Here is a 15,141-nt window from a genome sequence, read left to right on the forward strand (position 1 = left end):
TTTTTGTTTGAACTAGTCACCATCAGGTTCTGATCAAGACTTTAATGATCAGTTCTTCAACTTCCTGCTACTTACCATCGATAAGAAACTGTTTGTACAAGTAGGTGATAAATTTTTTTATTTTTTAATGACCCAAAATTTTCAACAGTGTAAGTTATCTTTATAGGAGCTACAGCTTTTTTTCTTTCACGAATAAAATGTAATGGTGGCATTTTACAGATTCTTTTCAAACCCTCAGAACTTTTTTTTTTAATTTTTAGAGACACAGTCTCCCTCTGTCACCCAGGCTAGAGTGCAGTGGCACAATCACAGCTCATTGTAACCTCAAACTCCAGGGCTCAAGTGATCCTCCTGCCTCAGCCTCCAGAGTAGCTAGGACTATAGGCACACACCACCATTTCTGGCTAATTTTTTCTTGTAGATATAGGGTCTCACTATGTCGTCCAGGCTGGTCTTGAACTCCTGAGCTCAAGTGATCCTCCTGCCTTGCCTCCTGAAGTGTTGGGATTCCAGTTGTGAATCCCCACATCTGGCCAGAACTGTTTCATATGGAGCATTTCACAGTAACAGAGGAGCTGGCTCACCCTGGAGATTGGGTGCCTGGGTGGGCAGCTGGGACCAGAAGCTGGGTGAGAGCCACACTGTTGGACCCCATGTAGATTCTGATTCTTGAAGACTGTGGGAGAGGCCTAGGCGAGGCTGCTCACTGGTGGGGAGTAAACAGGCCTGAAGATGCCAGTGGCTCGGGGCCTGCTCAGCTGCCCCGAAGGCTGGGAAATCAACAATTCAACTGACTGCATCATTCTGCTGCCCTTACTAGCAGCATAAGTTAGCCTCTTCCTGCCTCAGTCTGCCCATCTGTGAAGTGGAGATAATAGTAGTACCTATCTGGTAGTGTTGTTATGAAAATTAAATGAGTGCCATGCCTGGCACAGAGTAAGAGTTATATGTTTATTAAATAAAGTAAAAGTGTTGAGAAGCTCTGGAGTAGATTTCTAATATGGTTTTGATCTGTGTCCCCACCCAAACTTCTTGTTCAGTTGTAATCTCCAGTGTTGAAGGTGGGGTCTGGAGGGAGGTGATTGGATCATGGGGGTGGATTTCTCATGAATGATTTGGCATCAGCCCCTTGGTGCTGTTCTCGTGATACTGAGTGAGTTCTTGTGAGATCTGGTTGTTGAAAAGTGTGCAGTACCTCCCCTCTCCCTCTTGCTCCTGCTCCTGCATGTGAGACATCTGCTCCCCTTTTGCCTTCTGCCATGATGGCAAGCTTCCTGAGGCCTCCCCAGAAGCTGAGCAGATGCCAGCACTGTGCCTCCTACATAACCTGCAGAATTGTGAGCCAATTAAACTTCTTTATAAATTACACAGTCCCAAGTATTTCTTTATAGCAATACAAGAATGGACTAATACAACCCCCAAATCACATGCATAGAACTAGCCAGAATCAGATGTTCTAAATTCTGGCTCCCCCACTGTTTAGATGTGGGCTACAAGCAGGTTACTCAGTCTCTCTAAGCCTGGATTTCTTGGCTCATACATGATGATGGCATTTGTACCATGTTATAATGACATACAGATTAAATAAGATGGTTCACATAAAGTTTCTGAAACAAGTACTCTACAAATGATAGCTATTACGAAGTGGCAGAGGCAGAACGTGAGCTCAGCTATGCCCTGCCCCACTGCCCATGCCTACCTCCCATGAGCTACGCCTCCCAAACAGAAAAGTGCTTCACCTGCCAGATTCTCTTCTTCAGCTGATTTTAAATCTTTCCATTCACATAGTATTTTTCAATCCTTTAATATTCTTTATTCCTTATCTACAGACCCTGGTGTGGTTTTTCCATATCTCTATAAAGCAATGCCAAGAATGGTCAGAGCAATTGCCCCAAGGACCAGGCATTAAGGGAATTCCTTTGCAAAGGCCACAAGTCTGCTGCCGACCACTGTCTTTCAAGTCTCAAGTAAGTTCAACATATCCTTCCTTATTCATATTTTATTAGGAAGCCATATCAGAAAATTAATCAGTTATACAACTTTAAACATTGAATGAATCATTCTTATCAAATACATCAAGACCAGAAGCCAAGTCAAATATGGCATTTCATTTTACAAATATTTTTACATTTAATAGTCATGAAAAAGAAAAGAACTTGAAAAAACAACTTCAACTCTGTACAAATGTTAATATCAAGGAGGAGCTGAAGCTTAATTTTAAGATATGCAAGATAAGTGAAATGAAATAAGTAATGTTTTATTAAAATATTCCTTGTCTTTTTCCATGATATACACATATTTTTTCTCTTTAAATAAATATATATTATGTATTTTTAATGACAGCTTACTTAACAACATTCATCTGGTGCTTTGGGGCCATGGAGTTCACTTGGTAAGGAAGACAAATACCAAAAACATCAGGTACAATTGGATTCTCCTACAGCAGAAGAATTGGCTTGATTTTTGGAATGTCTCCCCACACCTCTCCTCACATCAGGACTTCTGAGCCTTCTGAGGAGTCGTCAGCAAACAAAAGTTCATCGGGCAATGAGCTTCCCAAGGGCAGCATGCTCGAATGGGACCAGGAGACCCCATTCCTAACAAGTCTCTCCCCCGGTAAAACACTGTTCTTTTCAGCTGTGACTGCAGCAGAGGGGGCAGAAGTCAGATCTTCCCATTCCTCACTGCCCCCATTCAGGATGTACCGTCCTTCATGAGGTTTGCTGTCATGAATTTCTGCTGTGACCACACTGATGGCAGCGCGGGGAGTGCAGGAGGCAATTATAGAGTCAGGGTCGATGTTCAAGTCTAGTGGAGCAAGGGTGGAGCCCTGGGCCAGGCCCTCAGAGCTCTCCAGCAACTGTGTATTGACGTAAATAACGTCTGCTTGGTTCCGAACGTCAGGCAAACTTTCTAAGAGTTTTTCTAGCTGCAGCCTCAATACTGAAAAGGTGGGGCGGTGTAAGGGATCGGTTCTCCAGCAAGAGCACATGATTTCATAGCTGAAAGTTAAAAAGAAGTGGATTATCTCCCAGCATAGCACCCATCTCTTTGTGCAATCCACGCCTTTGTTTTTACAGAATCTTTATCACATTTTAATCAGCATTCATTCTACTTTTTATAAAAATTATTGAGACTTTTTTGGTGGCCTAATATTTATACAACTTTTGTAAATGTTCCATGGTATTTGACAAAAAAGTGATTCTGTTTCTAGGAAGAGCACATATGTGGCAATTACATCTAACTTTGCAGATGAGGAGTATTTAGGTCTCTTTCTTTATATAGCGGCTGGCAAACTATGGCCCATGAGCCAAATCCAGCCCACTGTCTACTTTGTAAATAAAGTTTTATTGGAACACAGCTATCCTTATTTGTTTACACGTTATCCGTGACTTCTTATGTCACAATGGCAGAGTTGAGCAGGTGCTAAAAGGCCTGCAAAGCCAAAAATATTTGCTATTTGGCACTTTATAGGAAAAGTTTGCTGACTTCTGTCCTATGCCGTCAAACTGAGTTGTTACCAGGACAGCTGAGTTAGTTGGGGCCCTGGGGCTAGGGCTAAGAAGATCAGGAGCAGGGGTGAGGGCAGGGGGTAGTTGTGTGCTGTGTATCACTCCATCTAGTCTTCTCAACAGCCCTGTCATTGTCACTTTGTAATGAAGATGACAGTGGGCTCAGGGACATTACAGAACGTGCCATGGCCATGTGGGTAGCCAGGGATTCAGATTCAGATTGGACAACTCCTGCGTCCAAGTGCTCCTCACAACCCCTTCCACTTTGTTTTATAGAGGGCAACTCTCTTCTGGGTGGTTTTTTCATCCCAGTGTCTAATATAGTTAAGAATTCCCAATGGAGGGACATTTAATGGAGCACAGTAAGACAGATGACAATTAGGAATCAATAGGCTGAGATGAAGAGTGAGTTATACCATCATTTCATTAAAAATGTTTTTTTTCTTATAATTGATAGACCTGACATTTCAGGGCCAGGCATGTTAATTGGCATGTGTGTATATATATGCCATATATGTGTGTGTATATATATACACACACACACATATACACACACACATATATGGCATATATATACACATATATGGCATATATATACACATATATGGCATATATATATATATATATATGCATGCCAATTAATATGCCTGGCCTGAAATGTGTATATATATAAAAATGTGTGTGTGTGTGTGTGTGTATATATATATATAATTTTAAAAATAGATGTATTTATGTTTTTAATAAGACGAAGTCTTGCTATTTTGCCCAGGCTGGTGGAGAACCCCTGAACTCCTGGGCTCAAGTGATCTTCTGCCTCAGCCTCCAGAGTAGCTGGAATTACAGGTACACACCAGCATGCCTAGGCATCATTTCATTTTGATTCTTTTCTGTTTTGAGAAACTGATAATTCATACGTCATTGGACAAAAAAATGACCCAAATTTAAATCATCTGACCCATGCAATAAATTACTAGCATCTTATGAACAGAAATATGCAATTTCCATATTGACATTTAGTTACAGCCTATGGAACCTTTGGCTAATTCTACTAACATGCTACTTCACACACAACATGCACATCTCATTCACGTAGATGTATAATAATATCTTTTCATCTGTCCACTTTCCAGCCTTTATCAACACTTGCACACGCATCCGGAAGCTGGAGGCTGGCAAAGTGCCATGCATGTGAAGAGCTTGATCCTGAATGTAGGCCTAGACAACAGCACGGCGCATTTCCCTGTCTCACAATCCTTGTTCTCATCTCAGGCTTAGGGGTTCTGTTTTGTTTCCCTGTCTTACCTTCTTTAGATGGTCACTTAGACTTGACAGACGGTTTCTGTTTTTATTTTTGAGGTTTTCAGGCGTAAGTCAATTTGCATGACTCTGTTTTCCACACAGCCTTGATTGTTTGCCATCTAAGGTGAGCTTTGAGACATTCTGTTCTTAGGGACATAATCTCCTTTTCATTATTTCATCAAGAGGCTGTGGTATTTAACTTACTTTCATTTATTTCATGTCTTAGGAGAAAGTATTTAAATAATTTATCTTTATTTCCAAGTAGAATAGTATCAATATCACTTTGAAACTTCTTTTCCTTTAATATTCAATACCTTATCAAATGTATAAAAATATAAATATGACTTTTAAAGACATGGTGAACATGTATACTGTCTAACCTACTCCCACAAATGGGCAATTTCATCGTAGTAGAACAAGGAGATTAACAAGAAGCCCCCATCTGGTAAGTAATAGGAAGGCTGTGATATTTAGTGATTTAGATTTTATAAAATTTTATGGATGGAAAGAAAAATAAGTTTGGTAATTGCTTTTGTAAATGGTCATTTTTATTTTTCTGCTGAGATTTTATAAAAGATGTGATCATACAGGTTGCCACGGGCTGTATGGAGGAGAGAATGGGATTAGTTTAATGGGTAGAGACTTTCAGATTTACAAGATAAGAAGAGTTTTGGAGATAGATGGTGGTGATGGTTATACAACAGTGTGAATGTACTTCACGCCACTGAGCTGTACGCACTGATTAAGAGTACATTTTATGTTATGTATATTTTATCACAATTAAATGCAATCATATGAATTTACAAAATTTGTAAATGTATAACTTTACTCATATTTTTCAAGCACCTGCTTTGCTCCTGGCTCTGAGGATGGCTGAGTGCAAGGCTGCAAGTCTGCACGGGAAAATGATGCCCGTCTCCTATCAGCTGTGCTTCCACTGTGCTAGCCAGTATCTACCCAGCTCTGCCACTCAGCCCACTGTGACTCCCACCTTGTCCCTTCTCCAGATCTCAGATGCTTCAGGTGGCAGTGGAGGGAGGGATACATCAATGGGTAGAGGAGGGTTTCTGAGATGGGGAAGGTGGATGTAAGCTGGGGTTCTTGGGGCAGACAAGAAGCAGGCAAGAGGCAGGGCCAGCTCTGTGCCAGCCAACACACCAGGTCCTGGGTGCCAGGGTGAATAATAGTGTGAGGGCAATGCTAGGCTGGTCAGGTGTGTGAAGCGCGAGGGTGGTGCTGGGATGGGCATCAGGTGAGTCCCGGAGAGCAGCCCCTAAGTCCGCGCAACTGCAGCTTCAAGGTGGCTGATGCAGGTAGAACATGACCAGCAAGTGCCAGCTGTGTGTGGGCTGATGGGCCCTAACCGATCACTCCTCACTGCAGCCCCACGAAGGAAGAGATGCAGTCACACTCACAGACAGGGCAGCTGAGGCCTGGAGAGGAGAGGAAGTGACTGAAGTCACGCCAACAGTCGGCGGCAGTGCCAGTCCATCTGACACAGGGCCCCTGCTCTCATCCGTGACCTTGACCTCCTTCACTATGAAAAGAGTCACTGACCTTTCCCTCACGTTTACTATTTCAGCCATCATGTGAAACACTTTAGATTGTTTTTTGGGTTTTGTTGTTGTTGTTTCTTTTTTTGAGACAGGATCTTGCTCTGTTTCCCAGGCTGGAGTGTGGTGGCACAATCATAGCTCACTGCAACCTCGACCTCCTAAACTCAAGTGATCCTCCCACCTCAGCCTCTTGAGCAGCTGGGACTACAGGCATGCCCGACAACACCCAGCTAATTTTGTTTATTTTTTGTAGAGATGGGGTCTCACTGTGTTGCCCAGGCTGATTTCAAACTCCTGGCCTCAAGCAATCCTCCTGTCTTGGCCTCCCAAAATGCTAGGATTACAGGCATGAGCCACTGCACTCAGCCTGAGTTCATTTTACAAAGGAAATGTCTCAGAAATGGAACAGAGGCCTCTTTGGGGGATGCTGTTGTTACCCAGCATCTAGATTCGAGAGGAGATGGAAGAAAGCCTGGCTCACAGGGGCCCCGAGGCCACAGCACAGCCATAGCCCCCTTAGCACATTCAGGGCACAGAGCCCGCAGGAGGCGGGGGTGGCAGGTTCGCCCCTTTCTGCCTGACTTCCCCAGCCACACAGCGTGTGCTGATTCTGCTGCTTTGTCCCCTAAAATGTCTCACAGAAAACCGACTCAGCATTCACTTGTTTTGGCTCCAAAAACCACAACGTGACACAGCTTAGACCTTGCTAAGACCCAACATAATCACCGCAAATATCAATTTATTTTGGTGGGCGAGGAAAGCTCAGAAAGAAACTGCAACAAAACTCTTTCCATAGTCAACATTGTTTGACTGAAATGCTTCCTTATTTTCAGAAGCAGGCACTTCATAAACATGGCACTTTTAAAAACTACCATGAAACCCTAGAACTAATTTTATTAGCATTTCAGGATGTTTTAAAGGTTTTGCAGTGCTTGTTTCTCTTCTTAATGTTATACATCTACCACCACAATAAAAACCAACCACTACCAACGGGACGAAGCTCTGATGAAAACAGTTTCCTTCTTTTTGGCTTAGAAGGGACCTGGAAAGCCTGTGGGCAAATGGGCCCAGGCTGTCTCCCCCATATGAGGCAGCAGGGCGTGTGTGTGTGTGTGTGTGTGTGTGAGTGTGTGTGTGTGTGTGTCTAGGGAGGGTGCTGCCATGGACCCAGGCTCTCTCTCCCATATGAGGCAGCAGGGCGTGTGTGTGTGTGTGTGCGTGTGTGTGTGTGTGTGTGTGTGTGTGTCTAGGGAGGGTGCTGCCATGGACCCAGGCTCTCCCATATGAGGCAGCAGGGCGTGTGTGCATGTGTGTGTGTGTGTGGTGTGTGTGTGTGTCTAGGGAGGGCGCTGCCATGGACCCAGGCTCTCTCTCCCATATGAGGCAGCAGGGCGTGTGTGTGTGTGTGTGTGTGTGTGTGTGTGTCTAGGGAGGGTGCTGCCATGGACCCAGGCTCTCTCTCCCATGTGAGGCAGCAGGGCGTGTGTGTGTGTGTGTGTGTGTGTGGTGTGTGTGTGTGTCTAGGGAGGGTGCTGCCATGGACCCAGGCTCTCTCTCCCATGTGAGGCAGCAGGGCGTGTGTGCGTGTGTGTGTGTGTGTGTGTGTGTGTGTGTGTCTAGGGAGGGTGCTGCCATGGACCCAGGCTCTCTCTCCCCTATGAGGCAGCAGGGCGTGTGTGTGTGTGTGTGCGTGTGTGTGTGTGTGTGTCTAGGGAGGGTGCTGCCATGGACCCAGGCTCTCTCTCCCATATGAGGCAGCAGGGCGTGTGTGTGTGTGTGTGCGTGTGTGTGTGTGTCTAGGGAGGGTGCTGCCATGGACCCAGGCTCTCTCTCCCATGTGAGGCAGCAGGGCGTGTGTGTGTGTGTGTGTGTGTGTGTGTGTGTCTAGGGAGGGTGCTGCCATGGACCCAGGCTCTCTCTCCCCTATGAGGCAGCAGGGCGTGTGTGTGTGTGTGTGCGTGTGTGTGTGTGTGTGTCTAGGGAGGGTGCTGCCATGGACCCAGGCTCTCTCCCATATGAGGCAGCAGGGTGTGTGTGTGTGTGTGTGTGTGTGTAGGGAGGGTGCTGTCCACACTCACCTGTCCCAGCCCAGGCATGGCACTCCATGACAGAGCCAGCGCAGGCCCACAGTCCTGAAATGTTCTCGCTAAATATGGTGAGAATGCCCCTCTCCAAGCCCATGGCCCTTATTATACAGGGAGGAGACTCCCCATTAGGAAGGTTCAAATCACCATCACCAAGCTACCAGCAATGCCACAAGAAATTATTTTAATAAGGTCAGCAAAGTGCTTGGGGAAGATTAATTGCCATAGCCACTCACAGGGCCAGTTAGGAAGCAGAGCGTGGCCTGTTGACTCCGAGGCCTGGGTCTCTTCCCCATACTGCCTGGCCTTGAAGACGGGGGCCCTGTCAGGATGGGATGTGTGTCACAGCTGGTAGTTCTTTCTACTGTCTAAACACATGATCTCTCAGGGAGCACTTTATTTTATTATTTTATTATTTTTTATTTTTTTTGAGATGGAGTTTCACTCTGCCGCCCAGGCTGGAGTGCAGTGGCACGATCTCAGCTCACTGCAAGCTCCGCCTCCCGGGTTCACGCCATTCTCCTGCCTCAGCCTCCCGAGTAGCTGGGACTACAGGTGCCCACCACCACACCCAGCTAATTTTTTGTATTTTTAGTGGAGACGGGGTTTCACTGTGTTAGCGAGGATGGTCTCGAACTCCTGACCTCGTGATCCACCCGCCTTGGCCTCCCAAAGTGCTGGGATTACAAGCGTGAACCACCGCACTTGGCCTTATTTTATTATTTTTTAATAAAGACAGGGTCTCTCTATGTTGCCCAGGCTGGTCTTAAACCCCTGGGCTCAAACGATCTGCCCTCTTTGGCCTCCCAAAGTGCCGGGATAACGTGCATGAGCCACTGCGCCCAGCCCCAGGGAGCATTCTAAAACACACATTTCTGGGCCCACTTTGTACCGAAAGCATCATAATTTCCGGGAACAGGGCCAAGGAATCGTATTGTTACACTATCTCCCAAGCGATTCTGATGAGCAGCCTGATCCCAAAGTCATTGGTTTAGATTTCTGAGTTTCCTGATGAAGGCTACTACGGTGAGTGGAGTGTTTGAAATGCTACATAGAAGGAGAAAGATAACTGGACCAAAAGAGGGTGAGGAATCATTCAAGGACCTCATGCACTATAAGGCAAAGCTATTATCTGTGGATATATTTCCTAGAGGTGTGTAAGGAATTTTAGGACAGGTGCCATTGCCTTGTCTTGACCGTGCCTGTCGTTGGAGACTGAGGCCCTTTGGATGAGTGAGCCTCAGTGGGCTCACTGGAGATACCACACACTATCTCCCACATCAGGAATGGCTCCTGGGCTGGGGTGTCTGTGGGTTCCACCCCTCTGCACATGCCCACCTGGCTAACAGCAGTCCCTTCCCCTCCCATGGCTGTGTTTCCGAGATCAGTGCAGAGCCAGGTGGCTGCCCCATGCAGAGTATGGAAGGGAGACACAGAAGCCCACTCACAGTTCATCCAGGCAGTCTTCGGGCTGCTTCAGCCTGTGGCCATGGAGAAGATAGTCATACATCTCATGGTTCTGGACCCCAGGATAGGGAGTCATTCCCCGCGTAGCTATTTCCCACATGGTCACGCCAAATGCCCACTGGGAACAAAGCAACAACAAGTCAGGATGCAAGCCTTTCCACAAAGCCTGAATGGACTTTTTCACTGGGAAAGGTCATTTCCTTAAACACTGATGATCATGCACAAAGCTGGCAATTATGTGTGAGACGCACTGCTCTCCCAGCGCGGCAATAACGTGGGGTTGGAGTGTCACAGTTCCCCACTTCTACAAAAGCTGTTCTGGGAAATCTGGCAGAGGCAGAAACAGCCTCGTCACACATCTGCTTAGTGCTCTCCTCCGCTGTTGCTGTGAGGTGCTTTTTTTTCCTTATCTCGGGTCAAGGGCGTAATTACACAGCACCTTTCATATAGCATCTAGGTTCCAAGAGCCAGTGGATGAACTCATTCAATTTAATGTGACTATGAACTATCCTAGTTGTGGGCAATGAGTCATCCTTTGACGGCAAGGAAAAATGGGAAGAAATTAAGGGCTTTTGCAAAGCACACATCTTCTGAATGTCAGGACACTTCATCAGAATCTACTGTTCCACTTGAATTAAAGTATCTGATGGTAAGATATAAAAGAGAGATCTGAGCAAGCTGCCAACCCTCAGTTTATCAAAGAGTAAAATGTCTTGCCATACCAGCTGAAGTCATTTCTTTCAATACGCCCTACTCTTTGCGCTGTGGGACCCCTGAATCAAAGCTGTGTACGTACCACATCACTTTTACTTGTGTAGACTCGGTCTGCAAGACTTTCTATGGCGATCCATTTAACAGGCATCTTAGCAATGCGGCCTTGGCGGTAATAATCGCCACTGTAAATCTTCTTAGAGAGGCCGAAGTCCGCAACACAGACAGTCATGTCATCGCGCAACCTACAGAGAGCAGGTTATGTCTTCAGCAGCGTCAGAGGCAATGCCTTAAATTACTGGTCTGTATCAGACACAGGTGAAAACACTTGTGATAATTGACCAAAAGAACACAGAGACACCACCAGCCTGTGAGCATGCTGCATTGGGACCAATGGCAGAGCAAGTGAGGGCCAACGGCAGAGCAAGAGCAAGAGCAAGTCATGCAATTTTTTTTTTTTTTGAGACTTTTGAGATAGAGTCTCACCCTGTCACCCAGGCTGGTGTGCAGTGGCATGATCTCGGCTCACAGCAACCTCTGCTTCCCGGGTTCAAGCAATTCTCCTGCCTCAGTCTCCCGAGTAGCTGGGATTACAAGTACACACTACCACAGCCGGCTAATTTTTTTTTTTTTTTTTTTTTTTAGTAGACATGGAGTGTCACCATGTTGGCCAGGCTGGTCTCGGACTCCTGACCTCAAGTGATCTGCCCGCCTTGGCCTTCCAAAGTGCTGGGATTACAGGTGTGAGCCACCACGCCTGGCCTCAAGTGATGTAGTCTTGCATCACTCTGATCTGTGTGGGATGCGGACCAGCAAGGGCACCTGTCCACAGTGGATAGAAACAGCTGGAGAACATGGAGACGCAGCATAGCAGGAGCAGAAAGAGCAGCAGCTCAAAACCAGAGCCCTCTGGTGGACTGATCCAGGACCCCAGCAGCCTTTCTCCCAGAGGTCTGGAAGCAGCACTGGCCCTAAGGACTAAGTAAGCCCCCTGAGAGTTTGGGGAAGATGGGGAATTACATGCAGTAAGAGCAAGATGCTGGGCTTCTTGCTAAGATGGCCAGGTGGGTGCTTGAGGAATTAAATGAGAAATTAAATGGCTACAACTGCATTTGTAGCCCAAGCTACTAAAACAGCTCCTACACAAGAAGAAGGAAGAGGAGAAGAAAGAATAAAAGGAAGAGGAGAAGAAATAGATATAAAGTAGTCTGGGGAAGGTGACTAACTTGTCCCTGTTTGCCTGACACTGACTTTTTACACACAAAATCCCTTGTCCTGAGAAACCCCTCAGGCCAGGGTAAACTGCAAAGCTGGTCACCCTACCTACCTGCTGGGAAAACATGAAGGAAACAGTAAGGGAAAAAGAGTTTTCATGATTCTCCCTCCATGGTCGAAAAATTATTTAAATAATAACAATAACAAAACCAAAACCCCTTTAGTGTTTTCAAAAATGAGGTGAAAGGGGTAGGAGCCCTAGGGGCAGGGTCAGCTGGGAGGTGGGAGGGGGCAGGCCCCATTGTCACATCTCTGACCAAGAAAAACAAATGACAAAATACATTGAAGGACCACTCCCTCTTCTTGCAATAAAAAACTTAAAATCAAGACATAGTTATTGTTTTTGAAGATTTACAGCAGACAATGGCTCTGCTGAAGCAGGTTGAAGAAATAGGGAGAACCTAAGTCCACATTTCTTGTATAATGAAGCCATTGTCTGCTGTGAAAGGACAGCTTCCATGTATTCAAAGTACAAAACTTCTTCCTAAGGAAGTGTTGTGAAAACTTAGGGAAAAGCCTTTATGATTTTCACTGCTGTCTTTAAGAGGAGCTGATGTACACATAACTCTAGGTCCAAAGCTAGCTGATGGCTGGGGAAGGATCACAAGGGTCACACCTCACATTCCTACCGAGTAAGAGAGTGAAGGTAAAACTGGAGTCATAAGGGAAAGCTTTGGAAGCCAACCTGACTCTCAGATGCAGAGGCAGTGAAAACTCCCAAACACCCAGCCATATTTCCATCTTCGGAGCAAGCCACACCATCCCCCGCTGACTGCAGCTTCCTTGCCTATCTAAACAGGAACAGGTCATCTCCCTAACCCTGCAAAGACCAAACACCATGAGGTCCAAACCCTTCCAGGATAGCCGAGGACTCTTACATGCAGTTTCGAGCAGCTAAATCTCGATGAAGAAAATTCCTGTTGCTCAGATACTCCATTCCCAGGGCAATATCCACCATGAACTTCAATAGTGTCTGCAGAGGAATATGCTAGATGATAGAGGAAACAAGAAGAAAGACTATCTTTTAAAAAGGAAAACTTGCAAGCAGTTTCTGCCTGGGGGGGAAACGATGCTTTAATTTATTACAGTGCAGTGATGAAATAAGGAAACAAATCTTTTATTTCCATATCACTAATATCACAAATAAGGTTTTTAAAAAGGAATGAGAAAAACCTTAAACTTTTTGGCAAACATCATATTCTCTTTTCCCCATCTTTAAAAGTATTTACAGTGAATGACATTGTTTCTTTTCAGAAGGTATGAGGTCAAATGTGATCCTTCCCTGTATCCTTCAGAGTGGGACAGAGCACACGCATTGCACAGAGGAGGGAAAGGGACAGGTGGTCTGGCTTCAGCAGCGGCGAGGTGTGTGTGTGTGTCAGGGGTCTAATGTTTGGGAGGGGAAAAGTCCACTTAGGATGAGCTGTTTCCAATTAGGCACCCCTCTCTGCTACCATTTTACTACGAAATGTTTTGAAAGATACTCGTTTCTTCTAAACAGAAATTAGGAGAGTCTTCACCTCTTCCCACAGGGCCAAAGCACCACAAGGACATACTCAGGAATTTTCATTTTGCTCCCGTAGGCCCTGCCTATAAGTTTCAACAGTCTAGTGTTTTCTCTAGCTTATAAAAATCAAACTAGATTGCTGTGTTAGAAAAGCAGCCACTGTTGGAATCAGTTATGAGGATGACTGCTGACAAAACTTCCATGTAGTAATGAAGTGTTTTAGTGCAATCATGGCCCTGCAGAAAAGGATTTGCACAAGTCCCTGGCAGTCATGAATGGGTCCCTCCATTATGTACCCTCCCCAAGGCACTGAATTTGCCATGGCTTCCTTTCCAAACGTGAGTTTTCCAAAATGGTACTCACGAAGACATTGCATTTTCCATGATTTTATACTCCAAGACACATGTCAATTACATACTGTATAAATAAATGAAATGTCTTAATCTTAAAGTATGGAAGTTTTATGCCTCTATTCTGTATTATTTGGGTATTTGGTTTTCTAGATACTGATTTCCAGGAAAGGATTTGGGTCATAAGAAATATTGCATCTTGCTGTCATTCATGAAGATGTAATGAGTATCAGGTACTATTCATTTGTGCTGTTTTTTCCTAGAACACTTCTGTTACTCCTGGAGACTGTGACCAAAAGTCACTTAAAAAATAATTGTGTAGCAGAATTAATAAATGAGTTCAGCAAGGTTGTAGGATACAAGATGGACATACAAAAATCAACTGTATTTTTATATACTAGTGATGAATAATCTGAAAATGAAATTAAGAAAATTCTTTCTTCTCCTCCTTCTTCTTGTGTAGGAGCTGTTTTAATAGCTTGGGCTACAAATGCAATTGTAGCCCTTTAATTTCTCAATTAATTCCTCAAGCACCCACCTAGCCAACTCTGGAGCTGTGCTACTTCTGGGCTTTATTGCATGAGATCCTGTATCTCCGTTGAAAGTCATTTTGAGTTGGGTTTTGTATTACATGCTGGTGAAGTCATTCTACTTGTTGTAGAACCTAAACATTGACCCCAACTTCTCTTTCCTGTTTTATCACCCCTCCTCCTATCCTTCCATTGCTTTGCTGTTGCCATGTGAGACAATCTGCTTTTCTTAAAACATAGGTATGCTCCCAGATCATTTGGTCTTTGCTCATTCTCATCTTGTGTGCTGCTCTTAATTTTCCACTGTACTCCTCCTACCACTCTTTTGAGGATATCCATGATGGCAGTGTGGAATTTTTTTTTTTTTTGAGACGAAGTCGTGCTCTGTCACCCAGGCTGGAGTGGTGCAGTGGCGCGATCTGAGCTCACTGCAACCTCTCCCTCCCAGGTTCAAGAGATTCTCCTGCCTCAGCCTCCCAAGTAGCTGGGATTACAGGCGTGCACCACCTCGCCCAGGTAATTTTTATGTTTTTAGTAGAGATGGGGTTTCTCCATGTTGGCCAGGCCAGTCTCAAACTCCTTGAAAGGTGAAGCCAGCTGGACTTCCTGGGTTGAGTGGGGACTTAGAGAACTTTTCTGTCTAGCTAGAGGATTGTAAATGCACCAATCAGTGCTCCATGTCTAGCTAAAGGATTGTAAAGGCACCATTCAGCACTCTGTAAAAACGCATCAATTGGTGCTCTGTGTCTAGCTAAAGGACTGTAAATGCACCAATCAGCACTCTGTGTCTAGCTAGAGGGTTGTAAATGCACCCAATCAGCACTCTGTAAAATGGACCAATCAGCACTCT

General features: G+C 45.1%; 1 protein-coding gene across 3 annotated transcripts in view; it reads right to left on the minus strand.

The window, feature by feature from the left end:
- Positions 1-1,984: 1,984 nt before the first annotated feature.
- MERTK (MER proto-oncogene, tyrosine kinase) overlaps positions 1,985-15,141 on the minus strand; it is a 146,290-nt gene continuing 133,133 nt past the window's right edge. For all 3 annotated transcript variants that reach the window (XM_515690.8, XM_054678732.2, XM_024354491.3), the window contains 4 exons: positions 12,783-12,892; positions 10,715-10,874; positions 9,900-10,036; positions 1,985-3,002 (listed from right to left, as the gene is read on the minus strand). In XM_515690.8, coding sequence (XP_515690.5) covers positions 2,489-3,002; positions 9,900-10,036; positions 10,715-10,874; positions 12,783-12,892 — 921 coding nt within the window. In that variant the 3' untranslated portion in view covers positions 1,985-2,488. The remainder of the gene's footprint in view (positions 3,003-9,899; positions 10,037-10,714; positions 10,875-12,782; positions 12,893-15,141) is intronic.

The sequence above is a fragment of the Pan troglodytes genome, chromosome 12 (genome assembly GCF_028858775.2).
Source record: "Pan troglodytes isolate AG18354 chromosome 12, NHGRI_mPanTro3-v2.0_pri, whole genome shotgun sequence".
Classification (NCBI taxonomy): Eukaryota; Metazoa; Chordata; class Mammalia; order Primates; family Hominidae; genus Pan; species Pan troglodytes.